Source organism: Dipodomys ordii, unplaced genomic scaffold (assembly GCF_000151885.1).
Source record: "Dipodomys ordii isolate 6190 unplaced genomic scaffold, Dord_2.0 Scaffold93, whole genome shotgun sequence".
Lineage (NCBI taxonomy): Eukaryota > Metazoa > Chordata > Mammalia > Rodentia > Heteromyidae > Dipodomys > Dipodomys ordii.
In genome coordinates, this window is record NW_012267309.1 from 3,191,309 (window position 1) to 3,210,219 (window position 18,911).

Sequence of the window (18,911 nt, forward strand, 5' to 3'; positions counted from 1 at the left end):
GCTCAAGTTGTAGAGCGCTAGCCTTGAGCTGAAGAGCTAAGGGACAGCGCCCAGGCCCAGAGTTCAAGGCCCATGACCACCACCAACAACAAAAACATCAGTGATATAGGGGTTGAGAAAGTGGCTCAGTGGTAGAGTGCTTGCCTTGCATGTATGAGGCCCTGGGTTTGATTCCTCAGCACCACATAAACAGAAAAAGCTAGAAGTGGTGCTGTGGCTCAAGTGGTAGAACGCTAACCTTGAGCTGAAGAGCTGAGGGACAGCTCCCGGGCCCAGAGTTCAAGCCCCACAACTGACAAAAAAGAAATAAAAATTAGTGATACAAATTTTGTATTTCCTAAAACATAAAAGGAATATGACTTAAAAAAAATTAGAAACTCCATGAAACAACAATAATGATCTGCAATCCATTAGTCCATTTCTTTTCAACCTCACCTAAGATTGGCTTCTTAATTAAATTGAATCATTTAGAAGAATAATTACAAATACAGAAAATGTACAGATACATGCATTATAAAATTTTACTTCTTTTTCCTTCCGTTAGTGCTGGTCCTGGGGCTTGAACTTTTTGCTCAAAGCAAGCATTCTACCACTTGAGCCATAGTACCACTTTTGACCTTTTCTGTTTATGTGGTATTGAGGAATTGAACCCAGGGCTTCATGCATGCTAGGCAAGCACTCTACCACTGAGCCACATTCCCAGCCCTGTTGTTCTTAGCAATAGTAGTATTAACCTTCATTGCACAAGGGGCTTCACTATGGTATTTCAGATGTTCATATATTACATCCTTTTTTGGTGGGGGAAAGGGTTGGGGGGAGGTGCCAGTACTGGGTTTTGAACTCATGGCCCTGAGCTCCCACTTGGCTTTTTTGCTTATGGCTAGTGCTCTGCACTTGAGCCACACCTTCACTTCTGGCTTTTTGCTGGTTACTTGATAAGAATTGAGTGGATTTGTCTGCCTAGCTGACTTCGCCTCAGACCTAAGCCTTCTTAGTATTACAAGTGTGAGCCACTGAGTCCTGGCTTATGTTGTTGTTTTATATATGTGTGTATGAGTGTGTTTGTGTTATATGTCTTGTTCATAAAAATCTTCTCCAGTTTTCTCCTGCCCCTCCAATCCCTTATTGATCAATGGCTTTCACTGAGGTTTCTTTTTTTTTTGGGGGGGGGGGTCTGGTCGTGGGGCCTGAACTCTGGGCCTGGGCGCTGTCCCTCAGCTCTTCAGCTCAGAGCTAGCGCTCTACCACTTGAGCCACAGCGCCACTTCTGGCTTTTTTCTTTTTGCTTATGTGGTGCTGAGGAATCGAACCCAGGGCCTCGAGCATGCAAGGCAAGAGCTCTACCACTGAGCCACCTTCCCAGCCCTCACTGAGGTTTCTTATATTGTCTTCATACATAGTTGCACTATTTTGAAATTATTAATCTCCCATGTTTCTTTTTCCCCCTCCTCTTTCCCTCATCCTACTACTTAGTCCTATAATTAGAATCATGTTCTCTGTATGTGTGTACGTTTGTATGCATAGATATCTCTATATATGTTCATGTATAGGTATCTATGTTTGTACATGCCTATGAATATGTCTTTTAGGTCTAACTTCCACATATTAGCAAAGACATATTTGTCTCTTTTTTCTTTTTTTTTGGTTAGTCATGGGGCTTGAACTCTGGGCTAGGGTGCTGTCCCTCAGATCTTCAGCTCAAGGCTAGCCCTCTACCACTTGAGCCACAATGTCACTTCCATTTTTCTGAATGGTTTATTGGAGATAAGAGTCTTATGGACAACTTTCCTGCCCAAGCTGGCTTTGAACTGCGATCCTCAGATCTTAGCTTCCTGAGTAGCTAGGATTACAGGTGTGAGCCACTGGTGCCCAGCATATTTGTCTTTCTGAGCTTGGCTTAACTTAATTAACATGAGCTACAATTTCATCATTTTTGGTTTGTTTTTTGTTTGTTTTTTAGTACTGAGATTTGAATTCAGGGCTTTGTGCCCAATTAGCTCACTTGGCTGGCATTTGAATGCTGGCCCATACCTTCAGCCCAACTTCTTGCTGGTTATTTTGGAGATGGAGTCTAGTGGACTTTTTTGTCCACACTAGCTAGCCTCAAGCTAAAACTCTCCAACTCTCAGCTAGGATTACAGCTAGCTGAGAGTCAGTCAATCTGCCTATCAGTCTGTCTGTATGTATCATGCTGCTCTCCCTTGAGTGGCGTGCTGCCTCTTAAGCCAGGTGCAGCCTGGGCTGTAGAGTATCCTGGATGGGCATGGTGGGGTCAACGTCAGAGTACAACAGCAAGGTCAAGGGTTCCTAAGGGAGGTTCCTTACTTTGCCCAATAAAGACTAGGCATGCATCCTGTTAGAAACCCAGATGGAGGAAACACAAGATACTCAACCACTTACCATCTGCAGCGGGATCACACAGTTGCCATGGTGAGATGCTGAATGCAGCAGTAATGTGAACATGCATAAGTTAGAGCAGAATAGGAACACCTGTTCTGCAACACTCTGCCTCACAAGAAAGGCATGTCTAGATGTGGAATGTTGAGGATATAGAAAGAGGGCAGTATGCAGATTTTGGGGGGTCCACTGTTGGGCTTGAACTCAGGGCCTGGGTGCTATCCCTGAGCTCTTTTGCTCAAGGCTAGAGCTCTACTACTTTGAGTTGCAGCACCACTTCCAGTTTTCTAGTGGTTAATTGGAGATACGTCTCACATACTTTCCTGACCAGGCTGGCTTTGAACTATGATCCTCAGATCTCAGCCTCCTGAGTAGCTAGGATTACAAGTATGAGTCACCAGCACACGGCTTCATTATGACGATTTTAAACATTTCAGATTAGAATGGCTGAGGCTAAAGGTAGATTAAGTATAATTTGTTCATAACTTCTTGGTCTTTATTGCAAGATAAGGTGTACAGTATGGCTCTTATTTACTTTGTCCTTGTACTAGGGATTGAACTCTGTCTCTGAACTTTTTTGCTCAAGGCTAGTGTTTTGTCACTTCGCCACTTCCAGTTTTTTGGTCTGCAATTGGAAATAAGGGTCTCATGGACTTCTCTGCCTAGAATGACTTTGAACTGAGATCCTCAGATCTCAGCCAAGTGGCTAGGGTTACAGGTGTGAACCTCCAGTGCTTGGCAATATGGCTGTTTTTAACCTTATATAATTGTTCAAAGGCATTTCAATTCAACTTGTCAGTATAGGAGTACATCTGATCCATGTCACACCTTCCTTCATTCTCTCCCATCATTCCTAATTCCTACCCATCCAAGTTACCTGGTTTCATTTTCACATATGTATATTGAATATTACGACTATATTTGCCCATTCTTCCTCTGTCTGTGCCCCTTCTCCGACCTCCCCATCCCATAACACATGTTCCAGTTTCCTGGTATTCATTTTGTTGCATTATTAAGTTGTTGATAGACATCACACCATCAGTCTTCTACTCTGGGTATGCCATCCATTATAACCCTGACTACATTTTCATTTACAATTTAGATTTAACTTCTACAGAGTCACTAGGTTGGTGCAAGGAGTCATGACATAAAGGTATGAGTGCCAACCAGGAACACAGTTCATAACAATGGAGCTCTGAAAAGATCAACAGTAATCAAGACATAAAATGTTGCTGGAACTAAAATGAGAAGTTTGTAGTGGCTTGCTCATTAGAAAGTCTGATTCTTCCTGTTACAGAGACCTAATGTGTCATTCTTCCCAGGGGATACCCAAGTCAGTAGTCTAGGTCACCCAGAAGAGCCACGCTTGGTAGCAGGAATGAATTCTGGGATGAGAGAACTCTGGTCATTACAGAAAGGCAGCCCAGGGAAATATAAAATAAAGAAAAGCAGCTTTCACACAGAACTAAGCGAGACAGACATGGAGATGTTTTCCATAGTGGTTTTACTTACTTACCTCCCCACCAATAATGTATTAGGGTTACTTTTCCCACCCTCCTCTCCAGCATTTATGGTTGTTTTTCATGATGAGGGCCATTGTTATCAGGGTGAGCTAGAATATTAATATGGTTTTAACTTCCATTTCCTTTATGGCTAAAGATGTTGAACATTTCTTCATGTGTTTATTGGTTATCTGTGACTATTAGATTCATTATGACCTCACCGTAACACTCTTGGGCATATATCTGAAGTAGAATATGTACACAAGAGAATTACTTGGCATTCCCACATTTATTGCAGCTCTATTCCCAATAGTCAAACTGTGGGATGAGCCCACGTATCCAGTAACAGATGAAAAAATAAAAGTGTGTGTGTGTGTGTACACCATGGAGTATTACTCAGCCATAAATAAAAATGAAAGCTGGGCATGAGTGGCTCACATCTGTAATCCTAATTAGGAGGCTGAGGTTCATTGTTGAAAGCCAGCCTAAGCAGAAAAGTCTGTAAGACTCTTACCTCCAATTCACCACCAGAATGCTAGAAGTGGAGCTGTGACTCAAGTGGCAGTGTCAGCCTTAGGCAAAAGAGCTGAGACAGCCGAGTTCAAGCCCCATTGCAGGGGAATGGATGGAACTGGAGATATTGAACAAGATAAACTAAGTGATAAAGCTTGCTCATTTGTAAAAGCTAGACCTAAAGTGGTGATGATAATGGACCAGGGATGTGTAAGGAGGACCACCTGGGAAATCAGTGGGAAGGGGGAGGGAGGAGGGGGAAAGGATACTGAGGGATGAGGAGGAGTAAAATATGTATATATGAAGACAATATAATGAAGTCCATAAAACACTGAAAAAAATGGGAAGGATGGAGGGCGAGGGAATAGAATAGAGATCGGCTCGTTCAGAGCACACTGTGCATCTATGTAATTATCATGAACACTCCCCCTTGTTCTATTAATGTAGCTAATTTTTAAAAAGTATAATCCCCTGTGCCTTAATCACAGAACTGAGGAAGAAGGAACACAAAAAGAACAAAATTCAAACTTCAGACAAGAGAACCATCTTCCTGGGTCAAGAGACAGAACAGGGGCTGGGAAGATGGCTCAGTGGTAGAGTGCTTGCCTTGCATGCATGAGGCCCTGGGTTCGATTCCTCAGTACCACATAAGCAAAAAGAAAAAAAGCCGGAAGTGGCGCTGTGGCTCAAGTAGTAGAGCGCTAGCCTTGAGCTGAAGAGCTGAGGGACAGTGCCCAGGCCCAGAGTTCAGGCCACGATCAACAAAACAAATAAACAACAACAACAAAAAACAGAAATCATCAGAAGAAGCTGAAGTCCAAGGCCTGTTGGGTGCTGAATCTGATAATAAGCCACAAGGCACCTGGCTCAAGCTGGGCTCTACCATCTTCACAAATGTCAAGCCTTCCAAAGACACAAGGACTGGCCATATATATACTGTGAGGCTGAAGGTGAGAGGCATGGCAAACTACCACCAGGGCCACAGACAGAAGGACAGAATTCAATGGTAAGTACAATCTAGATTAAGTCTGACAGAAGATGTGCCAAGGGGGGAAAAAGCATACAATTCACTTAATAACAACCAGCTAGCTAGGGCTGGTGGCTCTTAACTGTACTGCAAGAAATTCTAGGTTGTTGCAGGGCAGAGGCCCTAACTAGCACTGCTCTGCCTCCAAAGGGGTTTTCTTCCACCCAGGACAGTGATACCCACCCTGTTGGGTGTCTTGTATTTTAGCTCTTCCCCTCTGGTCTCCAGTTTGTATGATCCACGCTCCCAGGCCTCCCATCGTTCTATAGGACAGGTACAATACACAGATCTAAGCATCTAGCCTCAGGAGAACTGAGCAGACCCTAAACAGTGACAATTGTGATTAAGAACAGACTGTTGATGGGTGCTGGTGACTCATACCTGTCATCCTAGCTACTCAGGAGGCTTAGATCTGAGGACCAAGGTTCAAAGCCAAGTATGGGCAAAATGTCTGAGACTCGTACCTGCAATCCTAGCTACTCCAGAGGCTGAGATCTGTTTAAAGCCGGCAAAAAGTTCTGTGACTCGTCTCCAATTAACCACCAAAAAACCAATAGAGCTGTGGGTCCAATGGTAAAGCACCAGCCTTGAGTGAAAAAGCTAAGGGACAGCACCCATCCAGACACTGAGTTAGTTGCCCTGGCACCAAAAAAAAAATCTACTGAAGAATTCATCCACTCATACATACTTCATCGATGAGTCCAAGTGTTTTCTGAGTACCTACTAGGAGCCAAGTTCTACATGCTGAGAATGGCACAGTGAAAGGGAAATTCTTCCCCAGAGGGACTTACATTGTATTCTAGAGCTGACATGTGGTGACATGGCTTATTAGATAAGACTTGGGTTACAGAGAAAGGGGCAGGACATAGGCTGATGGTGACTGTCAACAGGAGAAATTGAGAAACACTGAACAAAGGCCTGAAGTAGCCAAAGACATGCTCCACATAGAATGCTTCAAGGCAGAATCTGGGGGTGGGAGAGAAATGCAGGTGACAATCTTGATTTAGGTGGCTCAGTGGTAGAGTGCCTGCCTTGCATGCATGAGTTCCTGCGTTCCATTCCTTAGCACCACATAAGCAGGAAAAGCCAGAAGTGCACTGTGGCTCAAGTGGTAGAGCACTAGCCTTGAGCTGAAGAGCTGAGGGACAGCGCCCAGGCCCACAGTTCAGGCCCCAGGACAGACCAAAAAAAGAAAGAAAAAAAAGAAAAAGGATCCCTCTAGGTAATTTGTGGAAGATTAAAGATAGAACAGCTGCAGCCATAAGCAGTGCTATTGCTATGATAAAACATGCCCAGCAGGTGAAATAGTTCCATGAATTACCTTCTTCCACTTACTTTTGCACCTTTGTCAAAAATGTCAGTTGCACACATGGGGCTATTTCTGGATTCTCAGTCCCATAGAAAATACAGGCCTGTCCTGCCTGCAACACATGTCTAGATCACTATAGCTACAGTGAGACTTCAAATTGGGCACTGTGACGCTGCTTCGTGTTTTAAAAAGTGGTTTTACTCTAATTTCCCATATTAAACCATAATCAGCCTACTCTATATCGGCAACATATAACTATAACCCATTTTGAGAATTAACAGCCTTCCTTGCCTTAATCTTTACTAGTATGTGTTAACTGCACAGAATGGTTTGACATTCTCATACACATATATTTACTGACCCACTGCCCATTTGTTGTTGTTGTTTTTGGCCCCACTTGGTTCTATCCTTGGTCACATGCTTTGCATAGAGTAACTCAAACTGTTGACACCTTGCTACACCAGCAATCACCTCCATTTTGAAGATGTTGAACAGTCACTTGTCCTTGGCCACCCAGCAAGTCTGTATATTTTAAATTGATTTGAATTCAAGTCCACACAAGACACTTGCCTTGTACTTTATACTCTAGTTACCCAGTGATAGCTGTTTGTAAATATGCTTTTTAAAATTATTGTGTACTCACTGTGGAAGTTTCACTGTGAAATGTTCATATGTGCATCTAGTGTACTTTGATCTATTATTTCTCCTTTTTAGACAATTTTGGACAGGTTACTGTTGTCATGTGTTTCAAGTACTCTGATCAGTCACACCTTTACTCTCCTCTTGCTTCCTTCCCCCTCCCCAACTCTACTGGCTCCCACCTCAAACAGCCCATTTTGACTCTCTCCACTAAAATAGGTTGTCTCTGATTTTCTTTTTATTAGGATTTTTTATTTTTGTGCCAGAACTAAGCCTCCTCCAGGGTTTAAACTTAAGAGCTCTGTGCTGCTCAGCTAATGCTCTACCACTTGAGTCACATCTTCAGCTCAGTCTCAGTAAATTCATTTTTTTTTTTTTTTGGCTGGTCGTGGGGCCTGAACTCTGGGTCTGGGCGCTGTCCCTAAACTCTTTAGCTCAAGGCTAGCGCTGTACCACTTGAGCCACAGCGCCACTTCCAGCCGTTTCTGCTTATGTGGTGCTTAGGAATCGAACTCAGGGCCTCATGCATGCAAGACAAGCACTCTACCACTGAGCCACCTTCCCAGCCCTAAGCCTCGAACTCTTGCCTGGGCTCTGGACCACTGTCCCTCAACTTTGAGGTGGTTAACTAGAGATAAGAGTCTCACTTTCCTGGCTGGGGTGGCTTTGAATTGCGATTCTCAGATTTCCAGTGAGTAGCTAGGATTACAGGTATGAGCAGTGGCCCACTGGTACAATTTTTTTTAAAACACAAAACATAAAAGTATCCATTGTAAATTTATTATGCATTAGGAAGCTTAACCTAAAAACCAAAAGTTGAAACTGTGAAGTCTGACAAGGACATTGATACTGATGCCATTTAAAAGGATGGATGCAACTTAGCTTAACAGTATAATGCTGTAAAATTTTCTCCATTATCAGCCAGAAGTGCAACATGTATGTGCAAAAGCTAAGTGGCTTAACATCATGCTACACTTAATACTAAAAATCTATTACTGTGAGTTGTCTGTACTTAAGCCCAATAAGACATCTAGGGAATCCATACGTAACAGTGAGCAGATGAGGTTTGCTTATTTATAGCATGTTTCTTTTGGAAAACTAGTGGTAGACACATGTGGATCACATTTATAGTTATAAATATTTGATTTTGTTCATTCTTCAGATTTGGGGCTCTTAATGGCTTATCCTGAAGTAACTGGCTCCTTTTTAAAATGTTATGCTCTAGGCTGGGAAGGTGGCTCAGTGGTAGAGTGCCTGCCTTGTATGCATGAGGCCCTGGGCATAGTTCCTCAGCACCACATAAACAGAGAAAGCCAGAAGTAGCACTGTGGCTCAAGTGGTACAGCACTAGTCTTGAGCTGGAGCTGAGGGACAGTGCCCAGACCCAGAGTTCAGGCCCTACCACCGACAAAAATAAATGAATAAATAATAAAATATTATGCTATCATTTAACCTGATAGGTCCTTGGAGCTTGGGTAGTTATGTGCTGAGACTATACCAAAGTCTTCAGCAGAATATAAACACAAACTTGCTTGTAATGATCTTATTCAGCCATTAAGAAATACAGAACTTTGAATTGGCATCTCATAATTTTTTTATACTAAGGTAATCTGATAATCAGATGGACAATACAACATCTTACTGAAGTAAAAATGACCTGCATGTCCTATAAATTTAAGAACAAGCTTTAAAGATTTGAACTTGTGATTTCTCAGTTCATGTATACTTGCCCCAAATTATTGTTTTTGGAATCGTGCATTGCACATCGGATAATCCAGGGAAATTATTAGATAAATAAGTATTTTATGTATATAGTGGTTGCTTTGTACTGATGAAAATTTAACTTTGAGGTGTATTAAATAGTGAACTGATTTTATTTGGGATAAATAGGAAAGAAGGTGCACCTTAGCGTTTTTTCCAGCTTTTACCACTAAATTATTAATTACAAAATGTTTAGACATACTGTAAAGAAAACACAAAAGACATAAAAGTATCCATTGTAAATTTATTATGCATTAGGAAGCTTAACCTAAAAACCAACAGCATTGTAAAAAGATATGTTATCTCTGTCCCTGGCAGAACAGGTTTCAAAATATATTTTCTTTTAAATGTATTCAGTCAGTACACAATCCTTTATAAAAGTTGTATATATATTTTTTCTGACAATACCTTCATTACATTTATAAATACAAGATTTACAGAGCACCCCATCAAAAAAAATTAAAACCCTTACAAATATCTACATGTATTTCATACCTATAAAACGTTCAAAGGAGTGCTTTGTTAAAGGTAGGCCCTAGTTAATGGTCCATTTACTATGCAGCAAAATACATATAAATCTGTAAAGTTTTCTTTGTCCATAAAACATCTCAAAAAATTAGCAAGACACTTATTGTGAAACAGAGTTTCACTAAACCCTCATATATTAGAAAGGAACTTAATGTGCGTATTCCCATGAGATTCAAGTCAGCTAAGCAGACCGAGACACAGACTGGGGACAAAATGCGCATACACAGCAGTTAAGGCAGGAGTGTGATGCCACAGCACGTGGGGATGTGGGAAGGAGCAAAGAGAAATCACACATTCTAAGTCTAAACGTGGAAGATAGAAACTCAACCTCTCTCAAGACTCCTCAATTTGTTAAAAGACTTAGATGAGACTCCAATTTCTTTGTTGCTGTTAAAATGTTTGACTCTTTTTTTTGGGGGGATAGGATAAGGGTCTTATTAAGCTGGCCCCAAATTCATGACCCTCCCTGCCTCAGTCTCCTGAATAGCTGAGCTTATAGCCATGTGCCACTACACCTGGCTCAACACAATTTGTTTTTCTTTTGTAAAAATGACTGTGGATCCCACCAGGACCCCAGGTCCAGGAATCCAAGTTCTTAAGTACAACATGATTTCAAACTGTAAAAAAGCTTTCCTTTAAAGGTCACCACAGATCAGTATTACTAATGTTTAGACAAGCAGAGGAAGAAAAGGAAGAGTAAAACTAGGTTTTCATTTGACCTTTGGACAAAGGCAACAGATCCCTGATACTGAGTAGCACTCATCCACACCTATGAGCTAACCAGGAATAATTTCAAGAGAGAAGGAAGGACTCTACCTGAAATCTTGCCCAAGATGGCAGTTCTGCCATTCTTGCAACTCTACTGAAAAGCATGGAGAGGCTGCTGTCACTCTCACTGGTTATGAAAGAAAAGCCATCCTTTCTAGCAGAGATAGGACTTTCTATTTGAGTTCAGTATAGACTCCAGGTAACCTTGATAGGTACACATCATTTGCAGAGAAGTATGTACAAACAGAATGAAAAAGAACAGAAGAGACAGGAAGAGGAAGAGGAGGGCAGAGAGATGAAGAGAAGGAGTCACTTATTAAACTTGGCCGGAACGATACTGCTGCTAGCATCGCCCCTCCAGCACCATGAAGTGTCCAGTGGCGTGGCTCCCGCGGGCTCTCAGAGGCTGTGTCTGCTGAGTCACAGCTCAGTGCACTGGTTCCCAGGCTCTTCAGAAGAGGAGAGCTCCCAGATGCTGTTGTCCTGCAGCAGTGGCTCAATGTCCTCATCACTGCCCCGGTCGGGGATGGTGCTCAGGCTGCCACTAATGTTGTTATGTTTTTGAACTCCATTGGCCTTACGGTATTCAGGGATGAATAAGGCAACCAGAAAAGACACCAGAACTATACATGCTCCAAATAAAAATGGTGGGCCTGGGATGAGAGCTCTCTGCAAGATGTAGAAAACAAATGGAAACAGAACTTGATTAGGCTTTTTTCCTTTTCCTTCTTCTGGGGGAGTTTTGTTGTTGTTGGCTTGAAATGGGGACCCGGGTGTTGTCCCTGAGCTCTTTTTTTTTTTTTGCTCAAGGTAGTGCTCTACCACTCTGAGCCACAGCACCATGTCCAGTTTTCTAGCAGTTAATTGGAGATAAGAGTCTCAATCAAGGGCTTTCCTGCCCAGGCTGGCTCTGAACCTCGATCCTCAGATCTCAGCCTCCTGGGTAGTTAGGGCTATAAGCGTGAGCCATTAGTACCTGGTAACCCAGGTTATGCTTGAATTGTAGAATAGTGATAATTAAAGTCACAAACACACTTTAACCTTCACAAGGCAAATTGTCATTGTTGTAGAGCCTTGAACTCTGATCCTCCTATTTCCACCTTCCAAATCCTAGGATCAAAGGCAGGTACTACCATACCCAGTCTTGGGTGACCACCTCCCAAAAAACCATCATGAAAAAGTGAGCATTTTCTCATAAGCATATATTAAATGAAAGCACCAACTCTATAGCAAAGTTTAGAGTTTGAGCTACAACACAGTAACTTATTACTACTTTCTGTACTATTCATTTTTGGGGGCAGTATTGGCACTTGATCTCTGGGCCTCTTGCTTTCTGGGTAAAGCTTCTACCATTTGAGCCACACTTCCAATCCCTTTGTACATTGGTAATTTTTTTTCTTTCTTTGGTGCAGGCCCTGTGGGGCTTGAACTCAGGACATAGGTACTGTTTCTGAACTTTTTTTTAAATGCCTAAAGGCTAGCACTTACTATTTGAGTTCCACTTCCTGTTTTGGTGGTTAGTTGAAAATAAGGGTCTTATGGACTTCCCAGCTGGCTTTGAACCACAATCCCAGATCTCAGCCTCCCGAGTAGTTAGGACTCTAAGCAAAGCACCCAGCTTTGCCTTTGCAATTTTTGGTTTAGGTTTTTTTAGGGTTTTGCTTTATGCCCAGGCCAGCCAAGACTATGATCCTATTTTCGGTTCCTAGAGTGGCTGGGAAATGACAGGGGCTTAACATCATAGCCAGACATTGGTTGGGAACTGGGAGGGGGCGTCTTATGAAATTAAGCTATGCCTCCTAAATAGCCAGGATTATAGATTTGAGCCAAGGTGCCTGCTTCTACTATACTAATTGGCTCAATCCAACCTGCAAGCCTATAAAAGCAGAAAGTGCTTATCTATAATCTCATTTTATAACTTCACAGATAAATAGACATAAAAATGCTAGTCTTGTAGAGAAATCTATATTTAATCTCTCTTAAAACAAAAACAGAAAAGCTAGCTGGGTGCTGGTGGGTCAAGCCTGTAATCCCAACTGCTCAAGAGGCTGAGATTGGAGAATTGTAATTGAAAGCCAGCTGGGACAGTAAAGTTTGTAAGATTTTATATATATAAAATCAGCAAACAGCTAGAAGTAGCGCTGTGCCTCAAGTGGGAATGCCAGTCTTGAGTGAAAAAGATAAGGAACACTGCTCAGGCCCTGAGTACTGGCACAAAACAGAAAACACCCTAACTTCAGTTTTAAGTATTTCTAGGCCTTTTCATATTTCATTTAGCCTGTGCTTAGGCAGAATAACATCACCACAGTGATTCTGTAGGTGAAAACAGAACCTAAATTTAAGGCAAGTTGTCTTTGGTAGTATGATAAATTTATGAAATGACTCCTCTCCAACCTCCAAAGCAATGAACAGTTTAACTGCTGTCAAATACAATAGCAAATAAAGGCAAAAATATTTTAAGGCCACAAAATTGGATGTAACCACTGTTACATCCACCAAATTACCTGTAGGGCATCATCATCAGAATTCAGCTCTGGGCCGAGCTCGCTGAGTTCAACATGGAACATGTAGAATATTAACCCATACAGAGCTGGTCCCAGGCCATTGCACAGTCCTCGTATTCCAGTTATGATCCCCTGTGCAACTCCTACACCAAAACAAAGAGGGAGATGGTCTCAGAAAAGCATCTCAAGATGTGAAGCTTATCAGCACACTCCTAAAACCCAAGCTGCACTCTGAGGAAAGTGACTAAGAGTATTTTGCCCCCAACACTAACGTTTTCTTGGTTTTGTTGTGCCATTCAATGTGGCTTGCTCTGCAGATTTCCTTTTTGATAGCATGTGCGGAGCAGCAACCTCCTCCATCTGCCTGCAGGCAGACTGAGTTCTCACAGGGCCAGCTGCATCTACCTCCACCTCAATGCAGACAGTACTGAAAAATTCCCAAAGTGCCAATATGTGGATTTATCTACTTTCCAAAGTGGCAGGTAAAAAATGAGCTTGAACCATAATGTGAACTGGTTCTCTCTGTTGACAATGATCAAATAGAATTTAGCCTAATATGATATATTGCAAGTTTTGAGCATTGATATTTTAAAACATCCATACTAATGTAACAAATTCTGTGTAGTGACAAGAGGACAGGCCTCCATGGAGGGCTCGAACCTTCACACCTAATACAGCCAGCTGAGCTATTGTATGCAGCTGGGGTGGCATACAAAACTAGTCTGTGTGTGTGTGTGTGTTTTTTAAAGCAACACTGCTTAAAACTACCACTTGAGCCACAGTGCCACGTCTGGCCTTTTCTGTTTAGGTGGTGCTGAGGAATCAAACTCAAGGCCTCATGCATGCTTGGCAAGTACTTTTTTGATAAGCCACATTCCCAGCCCCTAAAATGGCCAATTCTGATGTAAAAAATTGATTAGCAATGAACAGCACTCAATTATTAAATTCCTCATAAGGCTGGAGTTGCAGCTTAGTACAGAGCTCTTGCCTAGTGTATATAAGACATTTCTGTTTTATCCCACAAATTAGATAATCACATCATGCATACATACACTATGTATATATGCACATACATGAAAACATCTACGTGGACATATATATGTACAGGGTATAGTACAGGCAAAGGAAGTCTAACTGGAAAAGGGCCAGGTGCTGGTAGGTTACACCTATAATCCTAGCTATTTAGGAGGCTGAGATCTGAAGATCTCAATTTGAAGGCAGTCTAGGAAGAAAAGTCCATGAAACTCCAAATTAGCAAAAAGTAGAGGTGTGCCTCAAAGTAGTGTCAGCTTTGAGCAAAAACCTAAGGGACAGTGTCTAGACCACTGAATTCATGTAACAGCACATGCTTCTCTCTCTCTCTCCCTCCCTCCTTGAAAAGGAAAACGGGTAATTCCTAATTCTTAGTAATCTGAGCTTTTGGGTGTGGGAAGAATAAGTATAAACAAAAAGGAACACAATCCCTTTCTGTTGAGAAAGGAAATAGGTATGGTTATTCACTGGAGCAGGGACCACAGTGCTGCCTGCCACCTCCTACTATCCACGTGAGAACCCAGGGATTTAGGCAAGGAAGCCCTAGCTGAAGGAGGAAATTGCAAAGACTTGGACCTCACCTTGCTGATCCGACTCTGCATTCCGAGATACTAGGGCACTGACTGCCGGGAATGTGATGCTGGACATAGCGGCCACAGTCCCTGCTGCCCACATCATCCTAGAAGACAAGACAGTTATGGTAAGGTCCCAAGAAGCTTATGGTTCACAATTTAGTTAGCAACAATTTCAAATGCCTTTTGTTTTCTCATGTTCCAAAGACTGTGACCCTCCTACCTCTACCTCTTTCACAGCTGGGGTAGCAGACTCGAACCAGAATTCCTGGATGGATAAGGCCTGTCCTCAAACTGCGTTCCTTCTACCTCCATCTCCCAAGAGCCTAGGATCACAGTCATGTGTCCTATCCCCAAAACAAGCCTAGTGTAGTCACTATAGTAGGCTTGTTTTGGGGATAGGTTCTTACTGACATTTGCCTACACTGGCCTCAAATAGTGATTTTCTTTGCCTCCACCTTTCCAATAGCTGGGACTACAGGTATGTGCCACCACAATGGACCTTCACCTTAAGGGGCCTTTTTATTTCTATACTTCGTTTCTCTACTGACTTTCCCACTCTTCTACTTCTCCAAGGTTAGTCCTGGCAATACAGTGTGCCTCCTCTTCTTAATGAGATGAGTGATTATCTGTTCCCCACCGGGTCATACTTCCTTGGGGATGGTCTTTACTGTGAAAGAAAACTATGATGACATAAGTCTTTTTAACACTAACTATACTAAGAGTTTGACTAAATAAGCTCCTGAACCAAAATTCCTAGGTCCAAAATAAAAAACATAAAGCATCAACCAAGTTAATGTTAGGCAAAATACCAAACAGAAAGGTAATTTGTCCAATTGTCTCATGTTTGCTGCCCAATCAACCTAACAACTATATCCTAACTTCCATTTACACATGCAAAGCCAGGACTAACTCTGGTATCTACAAGGGATACAGGTTCTCCAAGATTTAGCAACCAGGCACAACAGGAAGTTTGCCACACAACAAAATGGAGCTCAATATTCTATTTGTTCCTTGCTGTTGATGGAAATTTAAAAATGTGAGTACTAAAAACTGCCTTAGAATACACGTGGTTGGTTCTGAAGTAACTCAAATGCTGTTTCATGGTCATATTATTGCCTAAGATCATTTGGTTATGCCATAATCAATCACTTTCACTTCTCCTTTTGTTTTGACTATATGTGATATCCCTAAAAAAAAATTACAAATGCAGACATGGGGCTCTATGGGAGGGCTGGGGAAGAGGGACAGATTCAATTAAGCAATGATTGATTCAGTGCCAGCATTCTATTTTATTGTCACCTTAGATTATCTAGCTCTACCCTTGCCCAACATAAATTTAGCCTGAAGGTTTCTGAAATGTCCAACACACCAAGCCAGTGAAATAACCTTTTGCTTCTCATCCTGCTTAACAAGCCTGAGTATCTCAAGGACAAACCAAGTTTGGTAATGTACAAGAATCTAATGGTGAGGCTTACCAGGCCTGAGATCCAAAACCATACCAGGCCAATTGGAGCATCTGGAAGCCCAAGCCAAGGAGGACGGTATTCTTATTTCCCAGTGACCTCATCAAAATGCTAAGAAAGACCGTCTGCAAAGGAAAGGAGACAAGTGAGAACCCATGTGAACACAACACATTTTTAATAGTCTGGGTGCTGGTGGTTCACACTTACAATCCTAGCTATTCAGGAGGCTGAGATCTGAGGATCGCGGTTCAAAGCCAGCCCAGGCAGAAAGGCCCGAGAGACTGTCTTTAATGAACTACTCCAAAACAGCTGGAAGTGAAGCTGTAGCTCTCCAAGTAGTAGAGCACTAGCCTTGAGCAAATAAAACCTCAGGTTTCAAGCCCTAGGACCAGTAAAAAAAAACAACAAAAAAAAACCCACAAAAAAATATGTGGGGGCTGGGAAGGTAGCTCAGTGGTAGAGTGCTTGCCTTGCATGCCTGAGGCCCTGGGTTCGATTCCTCAGCACCACATAAGCAAAAAGAAAAAAAGCCAGAAGTGGCGCTGTGGCTCAAGTGGTAGAGTGCTAGCCTTGAGCTGAAGAGCTGAGGGACAGCGCCCAGGCCCAGAGTTCAGGCCCCACGACCTGACCCCCCCCCCAAAAAAAAAAAAAAAAACATGTGGAATGCAATCTCAAATTTAGAATGTAATCTTCGTGAGGAAACCTGCTCCCTAATGCTAATGACTGAGGGTCTATATGGATACCTCCCCCCACAGCCTCAAGAGGCCAGACAGTACAGATGTATCTCCACTGAAGCCACAGCATAGACCTAGAACTTGGGTGGGGTGGGGCCTTTTCCTGACAAGTGTCTGACAGGTGCTTTGGCCCCAACAGTTTTCACTGCCATTCACTGGTTATCATGACCGAGGGACACATCCCAGTGTCTCTGGATAAATGAATAAGCACTTAACTATGGATGAGAAATAAGACCATTTATAGAAGATATGAATTTTGCTAGAGATGAATAATTTTCCAACAGTTTTCTTAAGTTGGAACTGGTTTAAATTTGATTTTAATAAATACATATTCTACTTAATAACTAGATGGGATACTCTGAAACTAACCAAGAGGTAAAAAACAAAAGTTAGGCGCTTGAAAGTTTTAGAATAATTTGCATTTTCTGATTTAGTCAAAGCCAAAACAATAAAAAAGGCCTTTGCCTTGGTGACTCCCATGAGCCTGGTTGATTCTAGTATTTAGGAGAAACCATTCTGCAACTTTTCATTTCTTCCAAATCAAAGAACATCTGCTTAGCAATTACCTCCAAGAAGCCCCAAAAGGCACAGTAAACACACCTGAGCACAATCATGATAATAAAAGGGACACAAGCACTGCCTTTGATTCTGTACCTGATTCTGCAGACAGCAGAGTGTGGAACAGTTCTACTTTCCACCACTGACATTAACATGGACACATTCTCCTGGCTAATTCCACAATATCTAAAAGTTAGATGTAATTAAATACAATTTTGGTCCTTGAGTTCAAGCCCCAGGAGGGGCACATATACAAAAACAAAACTGAGGGCTGGAAAGGTGGCTCAGTGGTAAAGTGCTTGCCTTGCATGCCTGAGGCCCTGGGTTCGATTCCTCAAGCACCACATAAGCAAAAACAAAACAAAACTGAAAGAAGTTGCTCTTAAATCCTGCTTTCAAAATTCTATCTAAAAGGAATGGTTATGAGTCAAGGCCCTGTCAGTGGCCTAAATTAGATGTTATATTCTACTTGTGTAAGTTGTGCCAGAACAGGTATCTCCCTCTAAATTTACATGTGGCTGCCTGTGGATCTATGACTGTCAAGATAAAAAAAATTTTTTAAACCAAAAAAAAAAATCCCACAAGGGTGAAATGATACTCACCTGAGCCACAATTGACAGAATTCCTACCATGGCTATAAACGCTGCAATTTTAACGGATCCAAAACCTATAATCTGCAGAAATGGAGGAAAACATTTTACTATAATGCAGAATAAATAAATGTTCTGTTCTATTAAAGTGATAAGATAAAATCACTCAGGACAGTTTAGAGCAGTGTCGAAAGCTGAACCTATTTAACCAATAACCAATAATTTATATCTAAATCTGATTTGAGAAATTAAGCAGGCACAACTTAAACTCTGATATTTAATATTCTCCAACACACAAACTGACAAATGTAACAATTACATGTAATGAAAAGAGTATGAAGAGAGTGAATACTTTATGTGGTCAACATCAATGAAACAATGAAGCTCTTGAAATTGGTTTCAGAAACAGGGAGGAAGAATGAGGAAGCATGACCAAGGGCGTGGGAAAAAATAGGAAAGAAAATGATTTGTCTGTCAACAGAGAATTCTCTGCTCAGCAAAGCCAGTGACTTTTTTAGTAGGGGTTGCCCATTAAAATCATGTGAGCCACAGAAAAGAGGATAGGGAGGAGGAGGATAAAGAGGAAGAAAGCAGGGCTGGGAAGGTGGCTCAGTGGTAGAGCACTTGCCTTGCATTCATGAGCAAAAAGAAAAAAGCTGGAAGTGGCACTGTGGCTCAAGTGGTAGAGCGCTAGCCTTGAGCTGAAGAGCTGAGGGACAGCGCCCAGGCCCCAAGACCGGACCCCCTCTCCCCCCCCAAAAAAGAGGAAGAAAGCAATTAGAAGCGCAAATCCACAGGAGCCCAATTACCTCAGGCTCTGAGGTATTCCCAGAGATAAGTACCATCTAAAAAGCTCTTGTGAGTGAGCATACTAAATAGGTTGGTAGTAACTTGTAAGCCTCTGATTTAACAGTAACTCTGAAATGCCTAAACATTTTTAAGTTTTAAAAAGGATAAATAGCTAGGTACCAATGGCGTATGCCTGCAATCCTAGCTACTCAGGAGACTGAG

General features: G+C 42.0%; 1 protein-coding gene across 1 annotated transcript in view; it reads right to left on the reverse strand.

Moving 5' to 3' along the window:
- Positions 1–9,372: 9,372 nt before the first annotated feature.
- The window catches only part of Hiatl1 (hippocampus abundant transcript-like 1), a 49,177-nt gene continuing 39,638 nt past the window's right edge, over positions 9,373–18,911 (reverse strand). The window contains exons 8-12 of the mRNA XM_013026434.1: positions 17,913–17,984; positions 16,031–16,143; positions 14,562–14,659; positions 12,949–13,091; positions 9,373–11,113 (exon numbers count right to left, since the gene is read on the reverse strand). Of these exons, the coding sequence (XP_012881888.1) occupies positions 10,865–11,113; positions 12,949–13,091; positions 14,562–14,659; positions 16,031–16,143; positions 17,913–17,984 (675 nt within the window). The 3' untranslated portion in view covers positions 9,373–10,864. The remainder of the gene's footprint in view (positions 11,114–12,948; positions 13,092–14,561; positions 14,660–16,030; positions 16,144–17,912; positions 17,985–18,911) is intronic.